The sequence below is a fragment of the Podarcis liolepis genome (assembly GCF_965112155.1).
Source record: "Podarcis liolepis genome assembly, chromosome: 8".
Classification (NCBI taxonomy): Eukaryota; Metazoa; Chordata; class Lepidosauria; order Squamata; family Lacertidae; genus Podarcis; species Podarcis liolepis.
Window position 1 is genome coordinate 16,560,955 of NC_139560.1, and position 22,038 is coordinate 16,582,992.

General features: G+C 45.4%; 1 protein-coding gene across 7 annotated transcripts in view; it reads left to right on the forward strand.

Moving 5' to 3' along the window:
* The window catches only part of SAMD12 (sterile alpha motif domain containing 12), a 205,191-nt gene that overhangs the window by 151,390 nt on the left and 31,763 nt on the right, over positions 1-22,038 (forward strand). For 4 of the 7 annotated variants that reach the window (XR_014529101.1, XR_014529103.1, XM_083517094.1 and 1 more), the window contains exon 5: positions 4,000-4,062. The exons of the other annotated variants lie outside the window; for them this stretch is intronic. Coding sequence is in view for 2 of the 4 variants with exons in the window: in XM_083517094.1 (XP_083373220.1) it covers positions 4,000-4,019 (20 nt within the window). In the remaining 2 variants the exon portion in view is untranslated. The remainder of the gene's footprint in view (positions 1-3,999; positions 4,063-22,038) is intronic. 7 annotated transcript variants of the gene reach the window in all.

A 22,038-nucleotide genomic window follows, 5' to 3' on the forward strand; every position in this document is an offset into this window, starting at 1 on the left:
TCACTGCACTAGACAATGTTGTGGTAGAAGTCAACCAAAGATTTAAAACCCCTTTAAAAGCAATGGGTGTTGTCCATTGTCACCCAAGTTGCATGATGGAACTTCCTTTTCCTCTCTTCTCCTGCATCTCCTTGTTTCATCACAAATTAACTCCAAACCTCCAGAGTACATTTCGGGGTCAGAGAATGGATATCTGTTCCACTCTGCTGGCAAACACTAAACTATACCTTAGAATGTGTTCCTGAAAGGTGGGGTGGTTTGCAGAACGAGATACATCAAAAACTTAATCGTAATACAGTGTAGTGTGTGCGTACTTTCATTTCTTTAAAACACTTTTTTTTTTTAAAAAAAAGAGTATATTACCCAACTATTCCTGTCTAGAAAGGCAGATGTAGTTACAGTGGTACCTCGGGTTACAGACGCTTCAGGTTACAGACGCTTCAGGTTACAGACTCCACTAACCCAGAAATAGTACCTCGGGTTATGAACTTTGCTTCAGGATGAGAACAGAAATCGCGCGGTGGCGGCACAGCAGCAGCAGGAGGCCCCATTAGCTAAAATGGTACCTCAGGTTAAGAATGGACCTCCAGAACAAATTAAGTTCTCAACTCGAGGTACCACTGTATTCTAAACTCCAGAACTCCACGCTGTTTCTTTATTGGAATACATAGCTTACTGCCATTGGGACAACACACAATCAGCTACTGAATGGCCCCTAAAACAGATATCTAGGGTGTTGAAGGTTTCTTTTCTGAACCAAATGCCTTACTAAGGCCCAGTGTGTAAGGGACCTGGACTGCAGAGAAAACTTACTCATGTAAGAAGAGTTCCATCACTACCCTTCCAGCCCATTTCACCATGTGCTCTGTTCCCTGTACATGCCAATAGCATCTCCACTTGGGCAGCTAATTATTGGTGTACTAATGCTACACATATATGGGATGGTGCACATGGAATGTGATGGTGGCAGTGATAGCCACCAACTCAGATGGCTTTTAAAAAGCATTCAACGAATTCAATGTGGTCAAGGCTATTAGTGACTACCAGTCATGATGGCCATATTCTACTTCTACTGTCAGAGGCATTATGCCTCTGAATACCAGTCTCTGGGAACTGCTGGTGTGCTATCAGAAGTCCAAGTTCCCTGCTTGATAACACAGTAAGCGTAGATAATTAAAAAGGAGGATTTATTGCAAAAACAGATAGCTCCGGATGGCTCTAACAAAGCCTCCAGCATCATTACTCAAGATGACCCTTCTGAAGACTTCTTCCGGTGTTGACAGAAGATACTGAACTTATGACCCTTACGTCTCTTGTTTTGCTTCTTATCTAGCAGCCCTCCCATTCGCCGTCTCTTCAGACTTAGTGGATCAGCTCCAACCTCTTCCTATTCTGAGAGGCTGTCTCTGAATTTGTTTGTGCCTAATTGTGCCTCCTGTGAATTTTGGCTGTATTCTAGCCTGCTCTCAGCTACTGCTTTATCAGCCTACCCATCAAGGTCAGGAAGAGCCGAAGCCTTCAGCTGTCTGCTCTCCCCTGCCTGCCTAACATCTAAGCCTCTCTGTTCTTGGCTTCTTCCTGCAGTTGGCTGCAAACCTTTGCTCGGACCTGGCTCATTCCTGACATGGGCAGAGTGCTGTTGCACTTATGTCTAGCTTGCAGGATTCCCATAGGCATCTGATTACCCCAACCAGAACAGGTTGTGAGACCAGATAGGCCAATGGCCAGATCCAGTAAGCTTGTCTTACATTCTTAAGTGTTTGAATGTATATCCTATATAAACCGGGCCTGAGATTTGGGGTATTATCTTTCTTCATTCCTTCCCCCCATCCCACCCCATGCAATACGAAGGATCGGCTTAAGTGCATGTGTCCTACTAAGCGGAGTATTCCCTCCAAGAAAATAACGCATGAACAGAGCCAGAATGTTCTTATTAATTGCTTTTGAATGCTGCAGTTGGTGTTTTGTGCTTCAGGTAGTGCTGGGATAATTGAAACAGCTGGGGGTGGGGGAGGAATCAAGTAGGATTCAAGGTGGTCTGCAAAGCTCTGGGGACAGATGTGCATATAAATGCACATTAAAAATAAACCCAAATAAATAAATACCGAGTTGCTCGCTCTTATTTACTTCTTGCGATCCAGTGGGACAGAACTCATTCCCACAAGCTTAGATGCTTGCATTTTCTATTATTACTTAAGACTTTTAAGGGGGGGGGGAGGGAAATCTGGCTGAAGCTTATGTGATGTTTCAAAGTAAAGAGATGAGTAGAATTTGCATAATAGAATCACAAAAATGGAAAGCATGGAACATTTGATATTTAAAATAGTCTCATCTAAAGCTTTTAGCACAGGTAAGAAAGGTTAATAAAAATCCATCCATACAGCATATAAATTATTCCAGACTTTAAAATGTAAAACAAAATTATGTCCAATCCATCATTCTGCCTTCTCTTACAAACATATGTCTCCTTAACAAACCTTTCCTACTTAAACACCTACTTGAAAAATTAAAGTGAAATGCATCACACTTCTGACTTGTGTGAGCTATAATCCAGAGTCCAGTCACTTAGCTCTAGGACTTGGCCCTAGACCAGGGGTCGGCAAAGTTTTTGTGGCTTGGGCCAGTTCACGGTCCTGCAGACGCCACGGTGGGCCGGACTGTGTGTGCGCGCACACAAACGCAAACACTATTTCTGGCGCTCCTTCCAGTGTGAAGGAGGCGTGCGCAGCTTCCCATTGGCTGCAGGAGCTTCCTGCAACCAATGGGAAGCCGCCCAGCATCACAGAAGGCGGTCCCTGCTCTGCTCTGCGCCAGTTTAGCATGGCGCACAGGAGCCAACCGAGCGGGCAGCAGGGGTCCATGGGCCTTAGGTTGCCAACCCATGGTGTGAGAGCACAGTGGAAGGTGCCATTGAGCATTTGCACCTTGTCTTGCCCGTGACAATGAGTAACCAAAGCCAACCCTCCCATACTTGGGAAGTGAACTCATGGGAGGGTCTGAGGGGTAGAAGACATGACTAGCAGCCACCATCACAAAAATGAAATTCTACAGAATGATGTTGGAGTACCTATGAGGAAACAGTCGAAGTGCTGTACTGAAATCAGGGGCCAAAGATCCGTTTAGTATTTTGAGATTATAACAGTGATGGTGAGGTTAAAAAGAATTATTAGGGCTAGGCAGATCTGCCAATTTTGTTTCTTTTAGTTTCTCATGTTCCTGATTCTGGAATTCAGTCCCCCTACATTCGTTTGCAACAACAACAACAACAAAAATAATAATAATAGATTCCTTACAAAAACTCATCAGAATTTAGTACAAACTTCTCCTAATAGACACATTTTTGTATGCCATTTTGATTAATATGCACAATTTTGCAAGCAGTTCCCCCTAATACAGTGGTACCTCGGGTTAAGTACTTAATTCGTTCCGGAGGTCCATTCTTAACCTGAAACTGTTCTTAACCTAAAGCACCACTTTAGCTAATGGGGCCTCCTGCTGCTGCCGGGCCGCCGGACCACGATTTCTGTTCTCATCCTGAAGCAAAGTTCTTAACCCGAGGTACTATTTCTGGGTTAGCAGAGTCTGTAACCTGAAACATCTGTAACCTGAAGCGTATGTAACCCGAGGTACCACTGTATCCCTTTTTGTATGTTATTGTTATGAATATATTCATCTGACTGCAGATGTCCATCTAATAAATGCATGTTGGGTTGCAGAACTGCTTTGCAAAATTCAAAGAAGTGCAGAAAGGAATGGAAGCATGGGGGGGGGGGACTGGTTGCTTTGTCAAACACAGGCAGTGGTACCCACCAGTCCAAAACACTACATCTTCAGATTCTAGATGCACATCTGAAAATTAGCACTGGCAGCCACCCGGTTAAAAGCAATCACAAATCGGCTTAACGTATATGTTTTTCGTCCATTCGTCCATCAGTTACATTTGCATCTGAGTAAAACTAAATGTTCTGAAGCAATGAGTGTTGTTTTCTTTGTTTTTAGATCTTGCATCCATGTGTTAACAGCAGGCATCGACTTAGAAAAAGACATTCTCTTCTATCACAGGTATATTTTTAGTCAGTTAAACATTTGTTAATGGATTGACCTAACAAATTAAGAGAATAATATTGTGTTGTTGTTGTTTAGTCATTTAGTCGTGTCCGACTCTTCGTGACCCCATGGACCAGAGCACGCCAGGCACTCCTGTCTTCCACTGCCTCCCGCAGTTTGGTCAAACTCATGCTGGTAGCTTCGAAGACACTAGCCAACCACCTCGTCCTCTGTCGTCCCCTTCTCCTTGTGCCCTCCATCTTTCCCAACATCAGGGTCTTTTCCAGGGAGTCTTCTCTTCTCATGAGGTGGCCAAAGTATTGGAGCCTCAGCTTCAGGATCTGTCCTTCCAGTGAGCACTCAGGGCTGATTTCCTTAAGAATGGATAGGTTTGATCTTCTTGCAGTCCATGGGACTCTCAAGAGTCTCCTCCAGCACCATAATTCAAAATCATCAATTCTTCGGCAATCAGTCTTCTTTATGGTCCAGCTCTCACTTCCATATTGGGAAAACCATAGCTTTAACTATACGGACCTTTGTTGGCAAGGTGATCCTACTGAAAAATCTGTGTGTCTGGCCTTCCTGCTTGCACAGACGACCGTTGCAACCATCATCTCCCCCAAGCAGTAGGAGCCTACAGCTCTTGAAACAAGCCAGGCCCCTTTAAAAATAAGAGCTCAGTTGGTACAGCATGAGACTGTTAACCTCAGGGTTGCAGGTTTGAGCCCCATGCTGGGGAGTCCTGCATTGCAGGGGGTTGAACTATATGTCCCTTGTGGTCCCTTCCAACTCTACAATTCTATGATTCTACTTGGAGGATGGAGCTAACCACCCAGACTCAACCTGGAGTTAATTGTTGCTTAAGCAACATCCTAAACCTACACCAGTCTGAGTCCCACGTAGAGTTTCCCATTCCAAATGCCTCACCTGCCTCCTAGCACCATCACCAGAAGCAGAACAACAGCTGAGGCACAGCTACAGTGGTACCTCGGGTTAAGTACTTAATTCGTACCGGAGGTCCATTCTTAACCTGAATCTGTTCTTAACCTGAAGCACCACTTTAGCTAATGGGGCCTCCTGCTCCTGTCACGCTGCTGGAGCACGATTTCTGTTCTCATCCTGAAGCAAAGTTCTTAACCTGAGGCACTATTTCTGGGTTAGCAGAGGCTGTAACCTGAAGTGTATGTAACCTGAAGTGTATGTAACCCGAGCTACCACTGTACTAGCCATTGAAGCACCTTTTTTGGTTTTATCCAATGGATTGCAGTACATTCCAAAAGGTTAGCTAAACTTGTAAATAAGCCTCATTTCACGATGCAGGTTCGGTAAATGATCCATGCAGTCATTTCTGCAGACGGTGGGTCAATTCCCACCACTTGTAGCTACAGTTTGCACCAGCGTAGCTTGGAATCCTTGGCTTTATTGAGAAGATATAAGTAGAGAATGAGATATAAAACATGGATGATTATGATTGAAGTACATTCTCCCCCAGGGGATCGTGTCACAACTGATGGTTTCATTTATTTTTTGTGTCTCTTTAATGAAAATTCACTCTGCTGGATATTTAGCTAGCCCAAGGAAACTTTTCCATTTGTTATTTATGATGTGTAGAGTTTCTGTTCTGTAGGCTGAAGATGCTATATTTTAGAACGAACCAAGATGCAGATTACTTCTCACTTCACTCTTCTTATTCAATTACTACCTTTTCTCTCCCCCTGTTCCACTTGGCTTGGCAATTGTCCCATTACTTTTAGCAACCATATGCAAGCTATTATTCATGCTAAATGACCAATAGGGTTGTTTTTTAATGTATGAAAAAGTCTGGCTTTTTTCATTTATTTTTAATTTGCTATCAACTCTGTTGCTGTAACTGGTCATCTGACTGTCCAGTTACAAACTTGAATATTTCCGTCTTTACAGCACGAGGTGTAAATTCCAGCTAATATCTATTCCAGTAGGTGTTTCCTGTTTCCTCCTGTGCTTAAAGAGATTTCCCATCCTTTGCTTATTTATTCCGTGTCTCAGCCTTCCAGTAACAAGAGTTCTCTGGGCAGTGTGCAAAATAAAAATAAATCGCAAATACAGTACAGTTGCAAATTAAAAAGCATCAGATAGGGCAGTTAGAACTTGAAAACAGATCACTTGGTCAAATGATCAATATATATATTTAAAAAATGAAGCTGTGATGCATTAGAGCAGAGCAGGGATGGAGAACCTGTGACCAGGGATAGTTCAGTTGGTTAGAGCGTAGTAGAAGAGAAGAAGAGTCTGGATTTGATATCCCGCTTTATCACTAGCCGAAGGAGTCTCAAAGCAGCTAACATTCTCCTTTCCCTTCCTCCACCACAACAAACACTCTGTGAGGTGAGTGGGGCTGAGAGACTTCAGAGAAGTGTGACTGGCCCAAGGTCACCCAGCAGCTGCATGTGGAGGAGCGGAGACGCGAACCCGGTTCACCAGATTACGAGTCTACCACTCTTAACCACTACACCACGCTGGCTCTCATTGTCAGTAGTGCTGACAATGTCAAGGTCATAGAATCGATCCCCATACAGGACAACAGCATATTCCTGCATTGCAGGGGGTTGGGCTAGATGATCCTTGGGGTCTCTTCCAGGTCTACAGTTCGATGATTCTATTATTCTCTTGGTCCTTGCATGGGTCCCTCATCATGGCCAAATACAAGGACGGATGAGACTTGCCCAGCAACATCTAGTGGGCTGAAGATTCCCCATCCTTGGAACAGGGCGTTGGAAAAACAAGCCCAGCGATCATGCTATAAATCAAAGCACTCTGTGAAATTGTAAAGGTCTGGCCAGACAAAAAGGTTTTTGCCTAGCATTGGAAAGATATTAAAGCAGGTGCCAAAGTGTGCTTTTTGGGGGGAAGGCTGAAGCTGGCACACCAACCTTAGTTGGTAAAAGGCAATCTAAGCCACAGAGGCCACTTATGTCTCAGGTGACAAAGATGGATTGCCCTAAAACTTTGAATCTGACTCCAGAGGATCCTTTATGGGAACTGCAGTCTTCTCCAGAACAGGCTGAACACATATCCAACCTGTCTGTTGCTTCCCTAGATCCTTCTGCTTTTGGATGATACCTCAGCATTTTTGGACCCTCTTGCACTCAGGTCCTGGTTGTCTACTGTGAGAACAAGATGCTGGACTAGGTGGGCCTTTATAATAATAATAATAATAATTTATTATTTATACCCCGCCCATCTGGCTGGGTTTCCCCAGCCACTCTGGGCGGCTTCCAAAAGAATATTAAAATACTATGATACATCAAACATTAAAAGCTTCCCTAAACAGGGCTGCCTTCAGATGTCTTCTAAAAGTCTGGTAGTTGTTGTTCTCTTTGACATCTGGTGGGAGGGCGTTCCACAGGGAGGGCGCCACTACCGAGAAGGCCCTCTGCCTGGTTCCCTGTAACCTGGTTCCCTGATCCAGCAGGCCTCTTATTATGTTCTTATAATAACTCCATTCTGGATAGCCTCGGGGTTTGGAGACGAATTTCCCCTGTTTGGGGTGCACTGCCTGCCTGTGCCAGATTTCAGTCACATTGAAGATTTCATTTTTAAAGCAACAATCTAATACTTTTTATGAAACAATTCCATTGCCATTTTTATTAGGTGACAGGGGAAGCTTTAGATAAGAACAGGTCTGTACTAGGCAGTAATTTGCTAGTTGGTATTCTGTAACATTTGGACTAGCCTTTTAATAACTGGGATCACCACACATTGACCTGTGTTCTGTTGAGCTAGAATATGGTGGAAATGGCCTTACCTTTACAAAGAAGCAAACACTCCTTAACAGAACCTTATTGGAGGTTTCATAGAATCATAGAATCTTATAGTTGGATTCTCAAAGGTCATCTTGTCCAACCCTCTACAATGCAAGAATCTCAGGGAAGCATCCATGACAGAACCTCTGCTTGAAAACCTTCAAGGAAGAAGAGTCCACAACGTCCTGAGGAAGACCGTTCCACTGTCAAACAGCTCTTACTGTCAGAAAGTCCTTCCTGATGTTCCGTCAGAATCCCCTTACTTGTAACTTGAAGCCATTGGTTTGGGTCCCACCCTTCAGAGCAGGAGAAAACAAGCTTGCTCCATCTTCCATGTGACAGCCCTTGAGATATTTGAAGATGGCTGATGTATCTCCTCTCAGCTTCCTCTTCCAGGTTCATTATTGGAATTCAGGTCTCAAACCAATGGCTTCAAGTTACAAGCAAAGAGATTCTGACTAAACATCAGGAGGATCTTTCTGACAGTAAGAGTTATTCGACAGTGGAACAGACTCCCTCAGGAGGTTGTGGACTCTCCAGAAGAGGAGGAGGAGGAGGAGGAGGAGGAGGAGGAGGAGGAGGAGGAGTTTGGATTTGATATCCTGCTTTATCACTACCCTACGGAGTCTCAAAGCGGCTAACATTCTCCTTTCCCTTCCTCCCCCACAACAAACACTCTGTGAGGTGAGTGGGGCTGAGAAACTTCAGAGAAGTGTGACTGGCCCAAGGTCACCCAGCAGCTGCATGTGGAGCAGCAGAGACGCAAACCCAGTTCACCAGATTACGAGTCCACCACTCTTAACCATTACACCACATTGGCTCTCTTGGAGGTTTTTAAGCAGAGGTTGGATGGCTATCTGTCATGGATGCTTTCGTTGTGATTCCTGCGTTGCAGGGGGTTGGACTAGATTATCCTTGTGGATAACTTTCAACCCTAAAATTCTGTGTTTCTCTGATTCCCATAGTCATGTCTTGTTCCAGTTAGTTCCCATGGTCTGGCTTGTTGACAGCCGGCGCTGGAAGCCGATCACTAACAGTGAAATGACTCTTACTGCGTTGTACGGGCACGCTGCGCTTAGTGACGGCTGTGAGTGAGGTATTGTGCTGGTACTCTGTACTTGTCTGTTTCTGCCTGCTTTCATTAATGCGCTTGGCCCAAGTACTCGCGCTTCCCTGGAATGGAGTCTGACAGTGCCATTTACTTTCCAAGTGCTGCTGATGCAATCTTACCCGCTAAGATGCAGAGAATCATCAATCACTGCAGGGGAGCATTTGCCACAGCAGTTGCCACAGCAAACAAGAGAGGGGAGCCAGAGGGAGCTGGCATGAACGAGATCTGCCTGCTGGGCATAATGGTGTTGCCACAGAAGAACAAGGCAGACACGCCCTTTCCTGGCCTACTGCAGGCATTGATTGATTGCCATTATTTGGAGGACTAAATGCCCCCAGCTATGCACATGGGGGAATGCTCCTGTTGTTAGGTGTGGGACACATAGGCGGTAAACACAACACATCACAACAAAGGTCTCTGTGGTTCGAATATAGTGGACTGCAGTTCCCATCATCTATGACCATTGGCCGTGCTTGGTTCAGGTTGATGCAAGTCGGAGTCCTGCAATACCTGGAGAAGCACAGGGTCTCCATCCCTGATCTGTCTAGTCCAGTACCCTGTTTTCCCCTGTGGCCAACAAGATACTTCTGGGAAGACCACAAAGGTCATGCTTTGTTACTGATATACACACTGCTTCCAGACCTGGAGATAGCCTGGGGTATAGAAGGGAGTGCCCGCCAGATGTTGTTGGACTCCAACTCCCATCAGCTTGACCCAGCACAGGCAATAGACAGAGTGGATGGGAACTGCATTACAACAACATTTGGCAGAGCGGGGTGGGTGGGTGGGTCTAGGTTGGATACCTGTGCATTTACAGAAGGTAAAGGGACCCCTGACTATTAGGTCCAGTCGTGGCCGACTCTGGGGTTGCGGCGCTCATCTGCTTTATTGGCCAAGGGAGCCGGCGTACAGCTTCCGGGTCATGTGGCCAGCATGTCTAAGCCACTTCTGGCAAACCAGAGCAGTGCACGGAAATGCCGTTTACCTTCCTGCCGGAGCGGTACCTATTTATCTAACTTGCACTTTGATGTGCTTTCGAACTGCTCTGTTGGCAGGAGCAGGGACTGAGCAACGGGAGCTCACCCTGTTGTGGGGATTCAAACCGCCAGCCTTCTGATCAGCAAGTCCTAGGCTCTGTAGTTTAACCCACAGCGCCACCCGCATCCCGTGCATTTACATAGCAACTGCCTAATAGACCTCCATGAATTTGTCTCATCCCCATCTAATCTAAGAGAGCAGCCATCACCACATCTTCAGGCAATGGAGCCCATAAATTAATTCTGTGCTACATACCTTATTTTCACTGCCCTGAATCTGTTGTTGGGTGACCCCGAGTTCTAACAAAAAAAGCAAAGGCTCTCCATCCGCTTTTCTCACATTGTGCATCATTTTATAAGCTTGTTCCGTAACAGGCAGATTCCTTCACAAGTTTACTTTAGTTCAGTATGGTTTGCACCCATGTAATTGGGTGTAGCGCTGCAACCTCCACCATCTTTCCCCCTAAACTTGTTGTTGTTGTTGTTGTTTAGTCATTTAGTCGTGTCCGACTCTTTGTGACCCCATGGACCAGAGCACGCCAGGCACTCCTGTCTTCCACTGCCTCCTGCAGTTTGGTCAAACTCATGTTCATAGCTTCGAGAACACTATCCAACCATCTCGTCCTCTGTCGTCCCCTTCTCCTTGTGCTCTCCATCTTTCCCAACATCAGGGTCTTTTCCAGGGAGTCTTCTCTTCTCGTGAGGTGGCCAAAGTATTGGAGCCTCAGCTTCAGGATCTGTCCTTCCAGTGAGCACTCAGGGCTGATTTCCTTCAGAATGGATAGGTTTGATCTTCTTGCAGTCCATGGGACTCCAGCACCAGAATTCAAAAGCATCAATTCTTCAGCGCTCAGCCTTCTTTATGGTCCAGCTCTCACTTCCATACATCACTACTGGGAAAACCAAATTTAAGATGCCTCAAATACTTTAGCCCAGATATGGGCAACCTATACCCCCCAAAAAAAATGTTTGTTGGACTCCAACTCATATGATCCCTAACCATTGGCCATGCTGGCTGGGTCTTTTGGGAGATGAAGTCCAATAATATGAGGCTCCTCATCCCTGCTTTAGGGATTTTTAAGATGTGGTGGAAAGTAGCATAATCAAATCAATCAAAGCATGGACAATTCTATATATCTAGGGCCTTGCATATTCGCCGTAGTTGATTAAAAATATATATATTTAGAAAGCCTGGATTCAGTGACCTGTACATGTTATGCCAGTAGAGAGCATTTCCATAATTCATGCTACAGGGTTTTAAAGATTAGTTCACACAATTTTATTCTAGTTGTTGGAATGCCACTGAATCCCAACTGCTGTCATTGAAAATTCTCTTGAGCCACCTCTGCTGCTTCCAGAATTTTAGCAGATGTGGCCCGCAAACAGTCAAGTGTGTCTTATGGGTGGGTGGGGAATGCTTTCTAAAAATTCTGAAATGAAAGCTTAAATTTTCAGGCAGCTGAATCCTAAACCCAAAATAGTTGTACCTTGGTTTTCAAAAAGCTTAATTCTTGAATGTTTTGGCTCCTGAATGCTGCAAACCCAGAAGTGAGTCTTCCGGTTTGCGAACTATTTTTGGAAGCTGAACATCTGACAGGGCTTCCACAGCTTCCGATTGGCTGAAGGAGCTTCCTGCAGCCAATCAGAAGCCGCGCTTTGGTTTCTGAACATTTTGGAAGTCGAATGGACTTCCAGAACAGATTCCGTTCAACTTCCGAGGTACGACTGTATGATGATTTGTGTTTTCCTGTGCTGCTGTGGAATTGCAAGATAAACACAGCCTTGCATAAGCATGCCCATAGAATTTGTGATCACTTATCAGAAGGGTTTGAAAGCGCTCAGAGCTCTTCAGTATATATGTGTAACGATTCAGCGGCTGAAATCTCTTTTAAGAACAATATTAAATAACTATCAGGCCTCAATTGAGTGCTAAATTGGATACCGGTTCACTGTGGACTTGTGACACCGACAGACAGAATACAGGAGCCAGGAGGAAACGTGTCAACCGTGGACGTACAATGTGACACTTTAAAGAGTTGAATTATACAGCGTTAAGTATGTTTCTAGTTTAGCGATAAAGGATTACACTGGAAAAAATGTAGAGGCCGTTGAGAATAAGTGTAAGAGAAGGGACCTCAAATTAATTGGTGTTGCAGAAAAGAACAGTTGACATTGAAACAGCTAATAACTAATAATGGTAAGGACTTGTTGGGAAAGTTTCTTCCACCCTTGAAAAGTGGAGAGAAGCTGTACAGAATACTAAGATGTGTTTTCTATACAGTGGCCTCTTTTTCATTGCGAGGTGGAATCTTTGAAGTCTGAAATTAAAGCCCGATCCTCAGGAAGAGCTGGGCGGCAATTTCCTCATGTACACGCATACCCAACAGGCTCTTGCATCCATAATGTGCCACTTTGAGAGTTGGCATGGTGATGGTCAATTGGGCCCACATTCCCACCGTCCATTTAAACCCTGTGATATACTGTGATATGAAAACAAATAATTCTGAAAACTAAATTCTGTTAAGGGTGCTAAGGGTTATTCACCTTACAGAGCTACAATTTCTGATGTCCATGTGAAAAGGGATTGTGTGCCTTCCAACATGTCACAGAGGAAAACTGGGGTGCACATTTTTTTCTGGTTTCCCCAGCCACTCTGGGCGACTTCCAACAAAATATTAAAATACAGTGGTCTGTTAAACATTAAAAGCTTCCCTAAACAGGGCTGCCTTCAGATGTCTTCTAAACGTCAGATAGTTGTTTATTTCCTTCACATCTGGTGAGAGGGTGTTCCACAGGGCAGGCGCCACTACCGAGAAGGCCCTCTGCCTGGTTCCCTGTAACTTGGCTTCTCGCATTGAGGGAACCACCCGAAGACCCTCAGTGTCTGGGCAGAACGATGGAGGTGGAGACACTCCTTCAGGTATACTGGACCGAGGCCGTTTAGGGCTTTAAAGGTCAGCACCAACACTTTGAATTGTGCTCGGAAACATACTGGGAGCCAATGTAGATCTTTCAAGACTGGTGTTGTGCGGTCTCGGAGGCCGCTCCCAGTCACCAGTCTAGCTGCCGCATTCTGGATTAGTTGTAGTTGCAGTTTCCGGGTCACCTTCAAAGGTAGCCCCACATAGAGCGCATTGCAGTATAAAGTGAGCTCTCACCCTGGAGTAGGAGGGAGGGGGGACCTTTTGGAAGCTAAGAACTACCTTCCCTCACAACCAACCTGCTGGGTTCCAGTAATGGCGGTTGTGGCCAGGCTCACACCTCTCGCCCTCCAGGTAAACAAGAGCTTTTGTTATAACAGTTCAGGGGCACATATAAGACATATAAACCTCAGAAGGCCTGCTCCCAAGTGCCCCTCACTCCAAAGTACAGGAGTCAGCACCGAGAGAGAGAGCCTGTTCTGTGTGGGGTGTCCTGTTTGCTGGATGCTTTCCTTAATGCAGGGCTTTAAACTCTGGGCTATAGCTGTCATCATCCCTTACCATTGATCCCGTTGACTAGGACGGACAAGGCCATATCCTTGCTTTAAACCAATAGTATTTAACAGTTTCAAAGGTGGGACTGACCCACCTTTAGTCCAGCTGGGGTTTCACTTCTCAGTTTTCCAACCTATATTTACAGTGGTACCTCTGGTTACGTACTTAATTCGTTCTGGAGGTCTGCTCTTAACCTGAAACTGTTCTTAACCTGAAGCACCACTTTAGCTAATGGGGCCTCCTGCTGCCGCTGCACTGCTGCTGCACGATTTCTGTTCTCGTCCTGAAGCAAAGTTCTTAACCCAAGGTACTATTTCTGGGTTAGCGGAGTCTGTAACCTGAAGTGTATGTAACTTGAAGCGTATGCAACCCGAGGTACCATTGTATACGGCAGCTTCATTGCAGTCTGCGGTCAGCTGCATCTCCCATCAGTTGAAAACCAGTCCTGTAAATCGGTCTTCCTCAACCTGATGCCTTCTGAATCTTTCGGACCATAACTCCCATCATCTTTCACCACACTGACTAGAGCTGATAGGAGATACCCCTCCTCTTAAAACACACACACCCCTCACCTTTCACCTACTCTGAAGTCTTTTAAGCCCCAGGCAAAGACTTTATTCCCTCTGTCTTCTTACCATTTTTCTAATATTTTAGACATGTTATTTTAGTCCCTCTGGAATTCTGACGGTGATTGGTATTCCTTGCACGGTGGTCCCTGTTCTTAGAAGTTTGCAAAGATGCTGAAATCGTTTTAGTTAAGGGTTTCTGTTTTGTTTTTAAGGCCCTATTGTGTACTGCATTTTGAACGTAATTGGGTATTTTAATTGTTTTATGGTTTATTGTACATCGTCACCTAGAGGCTTTCACACGAGGCGACAAATGAAACGAAATAAGTGCAGGGATGCTGTTCGCAGCCCCTGCACAGTTTGTGCCCTCGCATGTTCAGCTGAAAGCCTGAGCAGAAACATCCCCCTTGACCACTTGAGGTCTTAACTCATCTGGACGCCCAAGTCTCAGACACCGGCTACCCCTGGGTTAGCAGATAAACCTTAGTCTGTGGGAAAGCAGGCTTTGTGGAGGAGACGAACATCTTGAGGGGAGATTGAGAGCAAGCAGGAATTGAGCTTACAGTTAACGTGTAAGAAATGAAGAGGGAGTGTGGGGCATCAGTTGGTAAGGAGTATGCAACGGAATAGAACAAGTAGTGGAAGAAAAATGTAGCACAGTGGTACCTCTTCCATAGCTGTCAACCTTCAGATTTGAAAATAAGGGATCAGCAGCCTCACCTGTCCCGGGGACAGTCTACGGGATATCTAACAATCCGGTATAGCAGCGGGAAATGATGCTGGAATAAGAGAATTTCCTGCAAAAAAAGGGGAGGTTGACAGCTATGACCTCCTCTTGTGTTCACCTCCGGTTACGTATCCTTCGGGATACGCACGCGGCAAACCCAGAAGTATTTTTCTGGGTTTCACCCCGCATGCGCAGAAGTGCTTTATTGTGCCGTGCGCATGTGCAGAACAGCGACCTCCGGTTACCGAAACCTTGGGATCCAACCGGAGCTCCGGAACAGACTCCATCCGCAACCGGAGGTACCACTGTACAGGGTCAGCCCAAAGCATTTTGGCACCTGAGGTGGGCCCCAAAATGTTGTTCCCTTCACTGCCTTCTTATTTCTTACCAGGGCCATCACTCTCTTAGGAGAGTTGTAGGGTCTCCTTAAAGGGCCCACAACTGATTCTGCAGCCCCATGGGGGAGGAGTTCAATTAATTTTGCATTTGAAGGCAAACCGAAGCACAGCCATCCTTCAAAATTCACACTTCTCCAGATTTTGCAATGCAGGCAACCTGTACAACAATGCATATATGAGAGTGCATCAACATGCATATATTGCCAAAAATAACACACACAAATCCATTATATCAGGGTGAATTGGGTATATTAGTTAAAACTGCATACAAATACATGTTTATTAGGAGAAATTCGCACTAAAATGCTAATGAATTTTCATGAGGATTTTTATTTTATCTTAATGTGAATTGTTGGGGGAATGTGGGGAACTGAATTTAAGACAGATTTTCCCATCCCTAGTCACATTTTCCTGCGTGGCTGCGGAGAGGAGAAGCTGTAAGGGAGTCATCCTTAGAGTCTGGGAGCATTGGGAGAGCCACATCCTCAGACCAGGAAGGGTGACTGGTGAGTCACCAGGCAGACACTGGGACCCCGAGGCAAGGAACTTGACACTTGGTGGCCGTGACTCACTGCACGAGTTCCTGGGAACTCTCAGCTTCCATGCAGTGAATCATTCATGCGCAGCCGTTCACCATTTGGAACAGCATTTCCACTTAGTGCGCTTGTATGGGTTACAGAGTTCAAGAACGCATGCTAAGAAGCCAAGGTACCCGGTCTCAGCCCCAACTCAAAGCCAAGGGAGACAGAGGCGTCTGAGCAAGGCAGCAGTCCCTGCCCACAACATCTGCATATAGGAATTGCTCTCAAACTGTCTTCTCTCTACAACACCATGCACTAGGATGCAAACGTAGGCTGTTGTTGTTGTTTAGTCATTTAGTCGTGTCCTACTCTTTGTGACCCCATGGACCAGAGCACACCAGGCACTCCTGTCTTCCACTGCCTCCTGCAGTTTGGTGCTGGTAGCTTCGAGAACACTGTCCAACCATCTCGTCCTCTGTTGTCCCCTTCTCCTTGTGCCCTCCATCTTTCCCAACACCAGGGCCTTTTCCAAAGAGTCTTCTCTTCTCATGAGGTGGCCAAAGTCTTGGAGCCTCAGCTTCACGATCTGTCCTTCCAGTGAGCATTCAGGGCTGATTTCCTTCAGAATGGATAGAGTCCATGGGACTCTCAAGAGTCTCCTCCAGCACCATAATTCAAAAGCATCAATTCTTCGGCGATCAGCCTTCTTTATGGTCCAACTCTCACTTCCATACATCACTATTAAGAAAACCATAGCTTTAACTATACGGACCTTTGTTGGCAAGGTGATGTCTCTGCTGGCAATAACTCTGAGCCTGTAGGTTTTCTCCTGTTAAGAGTCTGCCAGGTTCTTTCTGCCCACCGAAAGACCAGCCTTTTTGAAATCAAAAGTTGGCCGTCCTAATGGAGATGCTCTCAAGTGGTCTCTGTGCATCCCACGGGCTCATGTGAAGACACATCTACAAAACGACATTGGGTGGGGTGTGTTTTGTAACAGGCTCTCCAGGATGTGGGAAGATGAGGAAGAAATACAAGTGAAAAAGGCCTCCACACCCCTTAGTCCTGAAGGTCGTCTTGGGCAGAGAGGACCTTCCACCCTGATTTCCCTACTACCCACCAAGACATGCCCACTGTGTCATCACTCATTATCCACAAGTTCCAGACTAGGACTCTGGTCATTCAGTTAAAGAAATCTTAGTGATGGATCAAATGAGTTTTGCAATGCAATCCTATGCCTTTTTAGGAATAAGTCACTTAAGAATAAGTTACTCAGAGCTCAGTAGGGCTGACACCCAGGAAAGAGCCGTCTCAGTCCTATACATGTCCTGCTAAGATGTAAACACAGAAGTAGGTCTCATTGAGTCTAATGAGGCTTACTTACAGGTAAGTGGGTCTAGAACTGCAGCCTTAATTACTTAAAGCAGCATAAACTTGCATATGACTAAAATAAGCGTGCAAACTTTGATTTTAGATGGTGTGTTATGGTTGGCACATCTTTCGATTTATTGGGCAAATATTTGTCAACTGACCAATCAATTGGCCATGTATTTGATGGCTGTCAAATCTTATCAAATGTTCCATAAAGTCATGATGCTGATTAGCCTGCTGTTCCTTAGCAGAAGTGCCTTTTAAAACTACTGCTTTTTTAAATTAGTTGCTGTTCCTTAGCTTTATTTCTGTTTTAATTTCCTTTTTTTAAATAACATGTAGGCTGGCCCTGGTGTTCTAGGATAAAAGCCAAGGAGAAGAATTGCTCAGTGAATCATTCATATTTATAGAAACCTTACCTAACATTCTTACAAGCTATAATAATTTATGGGAGGGGGTTAAAAAGTTTATGTTGTCTCCGAAAGCTACCTTATCTGTGTGTTGTTGTTTTTTCAATTAGCAAAAATCAATATAATAATTCATACTTTGATTTGTATTTTGCTTTAGCACAAAAATAATCACACTCAAAGCAGCTTACAAGAAAGAAAACTGAAATACATCTCAAAATCACCCACCACAAGAACAATTTCAAGATAAGATTAAAAAACAACAACACCCAATAACATAATAGCAAATGTAACAACGTGCAAGGAATGCGGGTGGCGCTGTGGGTTAAACCACAGAGCCTAGGACTTGCCAATCAGAAGGTCGGCGGTTCGAATCCCCGCGACGGGGTGAACTCCCGTTGCTCGGTCCTTGCTCCTGCCAACCTAGCAGTTCAAAAGCATGTCAAAGTGCAAGAAGATAAATAGGTACCGCTCCGGCAGGAAGATAAACGGCGTGTCCGTGTGCTGCTCTGGTTCGCCAGAAGCGGTTTAGTCATGCTGGCCACATGACCCAGAAGCTGTACGCCGGCTCCCTCGGCCAATAAAGCGAGATGAGCGCCACAACCCCAGAGTCGGCCACGACTGGACCTAATGGTCAGGGGTCCCTTTACCTTTACCTTTAACAACATGCAAAGAACATTTCAGTGCTATAAATACAAGAACATTCACATTAACAGCATCACATCTCCTGGCAATAGCGAAAATAGCAAGGGCTTTTGACAGTTTCACCTTGGTCCCGGAAACACCCCTCCCATGCTATTGCTCATAGAATATCTCCTGCAGCAACTTGCAAACCTTGCAAAGAAAGTGTTGGGTAGCTGGAAACATCTTTCCCATGCTGATGCTGCAGGCTGTTGATTGTTGAAGTATTTTTAATTGCAAGTTAATGCTTTGAAAATTACTGATTTTGCAACATTTGAACTTTCCCCCCCTCCCCCATGACTCAAATGCCTTGCCCTCTGGTGCGTTGCGTGTCATAGCTGGTGCCGAATTAGAACAGCCATTCTCTCCACGGTGAGAATAGGGAAGAGGAGGAAATGCCCCCTTCTAAGATTCCTCCTGCGGTTGTTGCTAAGTACTTATATTTATTTTAAAAAAATTAACCTATTAAAAAAAATAATTGCCCAGTAAATGAAAAATGCTTTCTGTCAATTAATAAAGCTTGCAAAAAGATGGTTAAGTCCTAAGCTTCCAGGAAGGGCAGGCAGGCAGTCTGTTGGACACTGCTGGTTTTCCTCTCCTCTTTCAAAGAAAGGGACAATCATAGAATTGTAGGGTTGGAAAAGACCCTGTGGATCGTCTAGTAGCCCAACCCCCCCCCCCATGGAGAAATATGCAGCTATCCCATACAGGGATTGAACCTGCAATCTTGGCATCATCAGCACCATACTCTAACCAACTGAGCTATCTAGGCTGAGAAGTCAGAGAGCTTTTCCAGTGCAGCAACTGTTCTGGGGGGGGCGTGTCTGGGGCAGATAGGGTTTGCTGGTTCCAAACCCTCTTGCCCCCCAGACATTTCTCTGCAATAGGAGTGGGGGAAGGGATTATGCCAGCTCTGGGATTGGCATGGTTATTTCCCCTTCCATTGAGTGAAGGTAACAAGCCCAAGTAAAATGGTTGAGTTCAATGGGGATGACTCCAAAATAAGTACGTATAGACTGGAAACATACATAGGAAGGCTGCCTTATATCCAGTCCAGCCTTTCTCAACCTGTGGGTCCCCAGATGTTGTTGAACTACAACTCCCATCACCCCTAGCTATAGGCCAGAGCTCAGAGATGATGGGAGTTGTAGTCCAACAACATCTGGAGACCCACAGGTTGAGAATCGCTGAATTAGACCATTTGTCAGTCTTGCTCAGCATCATCAACACTGACTGGCACCAGCTGCCCTGGATTTCTGGCCAAAGTCTTCCCAAGCCCTACATGGAGACGTCAGTGATTGAAGGGGGGGGACCTTTTGCATGCAAAGAATGTGCGGGTACTTGCAGGAAGCAAACTGCTTTAAAAGGGCAAAGTAGAGTCAGGTCTAGAATGAGAGAGTCAAGAAGAGGGAAATGGAGTTGTGTGGCTTTGGGATTCTGCTGCTTAGTGCAGGTTTTATGATGCAATAGCCCTTTGATAGTAGTCTATGCCAGCCAGGATGCATTTAGACTATTACAGTAGAACTAGGAAGGAAAAGTACTGGGCAGGGATTTTATATATAATTATATGTGTAATAAACCACTTTTATATTTCATCAGCGGCAGCTAACTGAGAACACCCGTAAGCTCAGAACTAGCAATCTACTATTTTAAGATATCCCAGAGCAAGTTAATTTTAGAGTTAGTGCTTTGTAATTTTAACTAGAGCATTGCATCATTGGAGGATTTCACTTTTTTTTACAGCGTTTTAAGAAGGGAAACTCGTGATTATCTAGGGAGCAGAAAAATCTCCCAATTTTTATGCACGTGCAATGCCTGGAAGAGGATGGGAGTTCCAGCAGACAGCCATCACCTGGGGGGCAAATGAGCCCTATGTCTGACCCAGGTGAAGACGGAACCATCCAAAATGCATACTATATAGCAGCAGTTCTCATCCAGTGTGCTGTGACACCCCGGGTTGCCTTGAATGATGGTCAGGGATGCCATGGGCAACACTGGTCTCTGCCCTCTTTCTTTCCTTCCCTCCCTCCTCTAATGCCCTCTTGCATCTCTGCCTCCCAAAGGCTTGCACAGCTGTTAGTTGCAGCAGCCCTAGCTATAAGCTCCCTAGGCTAATGGTGCCTCTGGGGCTGGCTGGGGAGGGTGTGCTTCCCAGGCCCCTGTGGGGCATTGTAAGGAAGAACCTCACTTTGGGGCAGGGGGGCAGCTCAAAGAAACCTCTGCTATATAGTAGGGATGGAGAACCAGATGTTGCTGGACTGCAGTTCCCATCATCCCCCACCGCTGCCTACGCCAACAAAGGTTTGTGGGAATGTTCAGAGAGGCAGGAGAGGATATATTGCTTAATGATATTCTTCCTAACTTGCATTATGTCTTAGCAGAGTTTAAACATTCCCACACAGTGGTTTGCTTGTTGCAGGCTCGTCTGAACCTCTCTATATAAGATTCCTGGTAAGATCACTTCTTGTCCCTCTTAAAACGAATAGACACGACAATCTTATTAAAGTCAATATAAAAGTAGTTTACTCACATTCATTCAGTTCACAGTTAGATCCCTGAAGGCAGACTTAGGTTACAAAAGTATATATACATGTGGAACTATCCGATAAGGGAGTTAGTCCTAAGTGACTGCGGACAGGCACGTGTTTTCACACGTAGAAAAGCAAAATGGAGAAAAGGAGCAAAAGAAGGAGGTGTGCTCCCCTGTCCAGGTTAGGTCACGCTCACCTCTAGTCACATGCAGAGGAAGTTTGTCCCAGCTCAGGAGGAAACAGGAAGTTTTCTCCTGGCTGGTACAAAGCATTCCCTAGCATGTCCACTCTAGGAATGTTGTACTTGACTGCTATGTGTTTCACATCCCAGAGGGTTGATGGGTGTTGTAGTCCAACAACATATAGAGGGGCCACCACTGCTTACCTATGCTGGGAAGTTGATCACAACTTCAGGGTTATAGCAAATCTCTTTAGAAACGCTCCTAGCATTTTAGAATTGGGATAGCTTTTCCGGAGAATGTCCCATCTGTCACAGCCACCCACCCTCTGCAAGAATTCACCATAATCTGAGTCGAAAGCATATAAGGAACGAAAGGGGAGAGTCACATCAACATTTAGGCTAACTAGACATTAGGCTTAAATCATAGCCATACTGGGGATTTACAGCCACTTTCAAATCTGGCTGGTTAAAGGAGTGTGCCAGGTGTGAGGCTATACTTCTAAATGCAGCCAAATTCAACTTGACATCATGTCTATAAAGCTGACTTAATCGCCTAGCCTGCTAACATATTTGGGTCTGCATGCCAAGTCTGATGACACAAAGTGCTGGAGTGCAGTGCATCTTACACTTTTATTTCACTGCCTAAAATCCTGTTGCTCTGGAGATTTTCTTTTCTTTTCTTGTTAGCCCGGCTGGGCTGTGCAGTCAGCAGTCCTTCAGAACATTTTAATTGCAAGGAGCTTGTGGAGGCATAAATAATCCCTCTCGTTTTATTCTCACAACCTGGTGAACCAGGTTAGAAAAAGATAAAGAGCAATTGGCCCAGGATTGCTCAGTGAACTTCGCAGCTGAACAGCAGGGCTGATGGGAAACTTGGGACAGTACAGGTGTTGTTGGACTCCAACTCCCAGAATTCCTGACCAAGGCCAGTGCCCGTGAGATGTGGGACGGGCTTAGAGCCTGTCATCTCCGACAAGAGGCTGGGTCTGTCAGCTATGCTGACTGGTGCTGATGGGAGTTGTAGGCCCAAAACAGATGGAGTGCCACATGTTCCTCACTGTGGAAGAGCTTCTTTTGGGATGCTGCTGTTAGCAGGTGGCAAGACCATGGTGCAAACAGCGTGGTGTAGTAGTTAGAGTGTTGGCAGACGAGGGCTCAAATCCCCACTCAGCCACAAAGCTCAGTGGGTGATCTTGAGACAATCA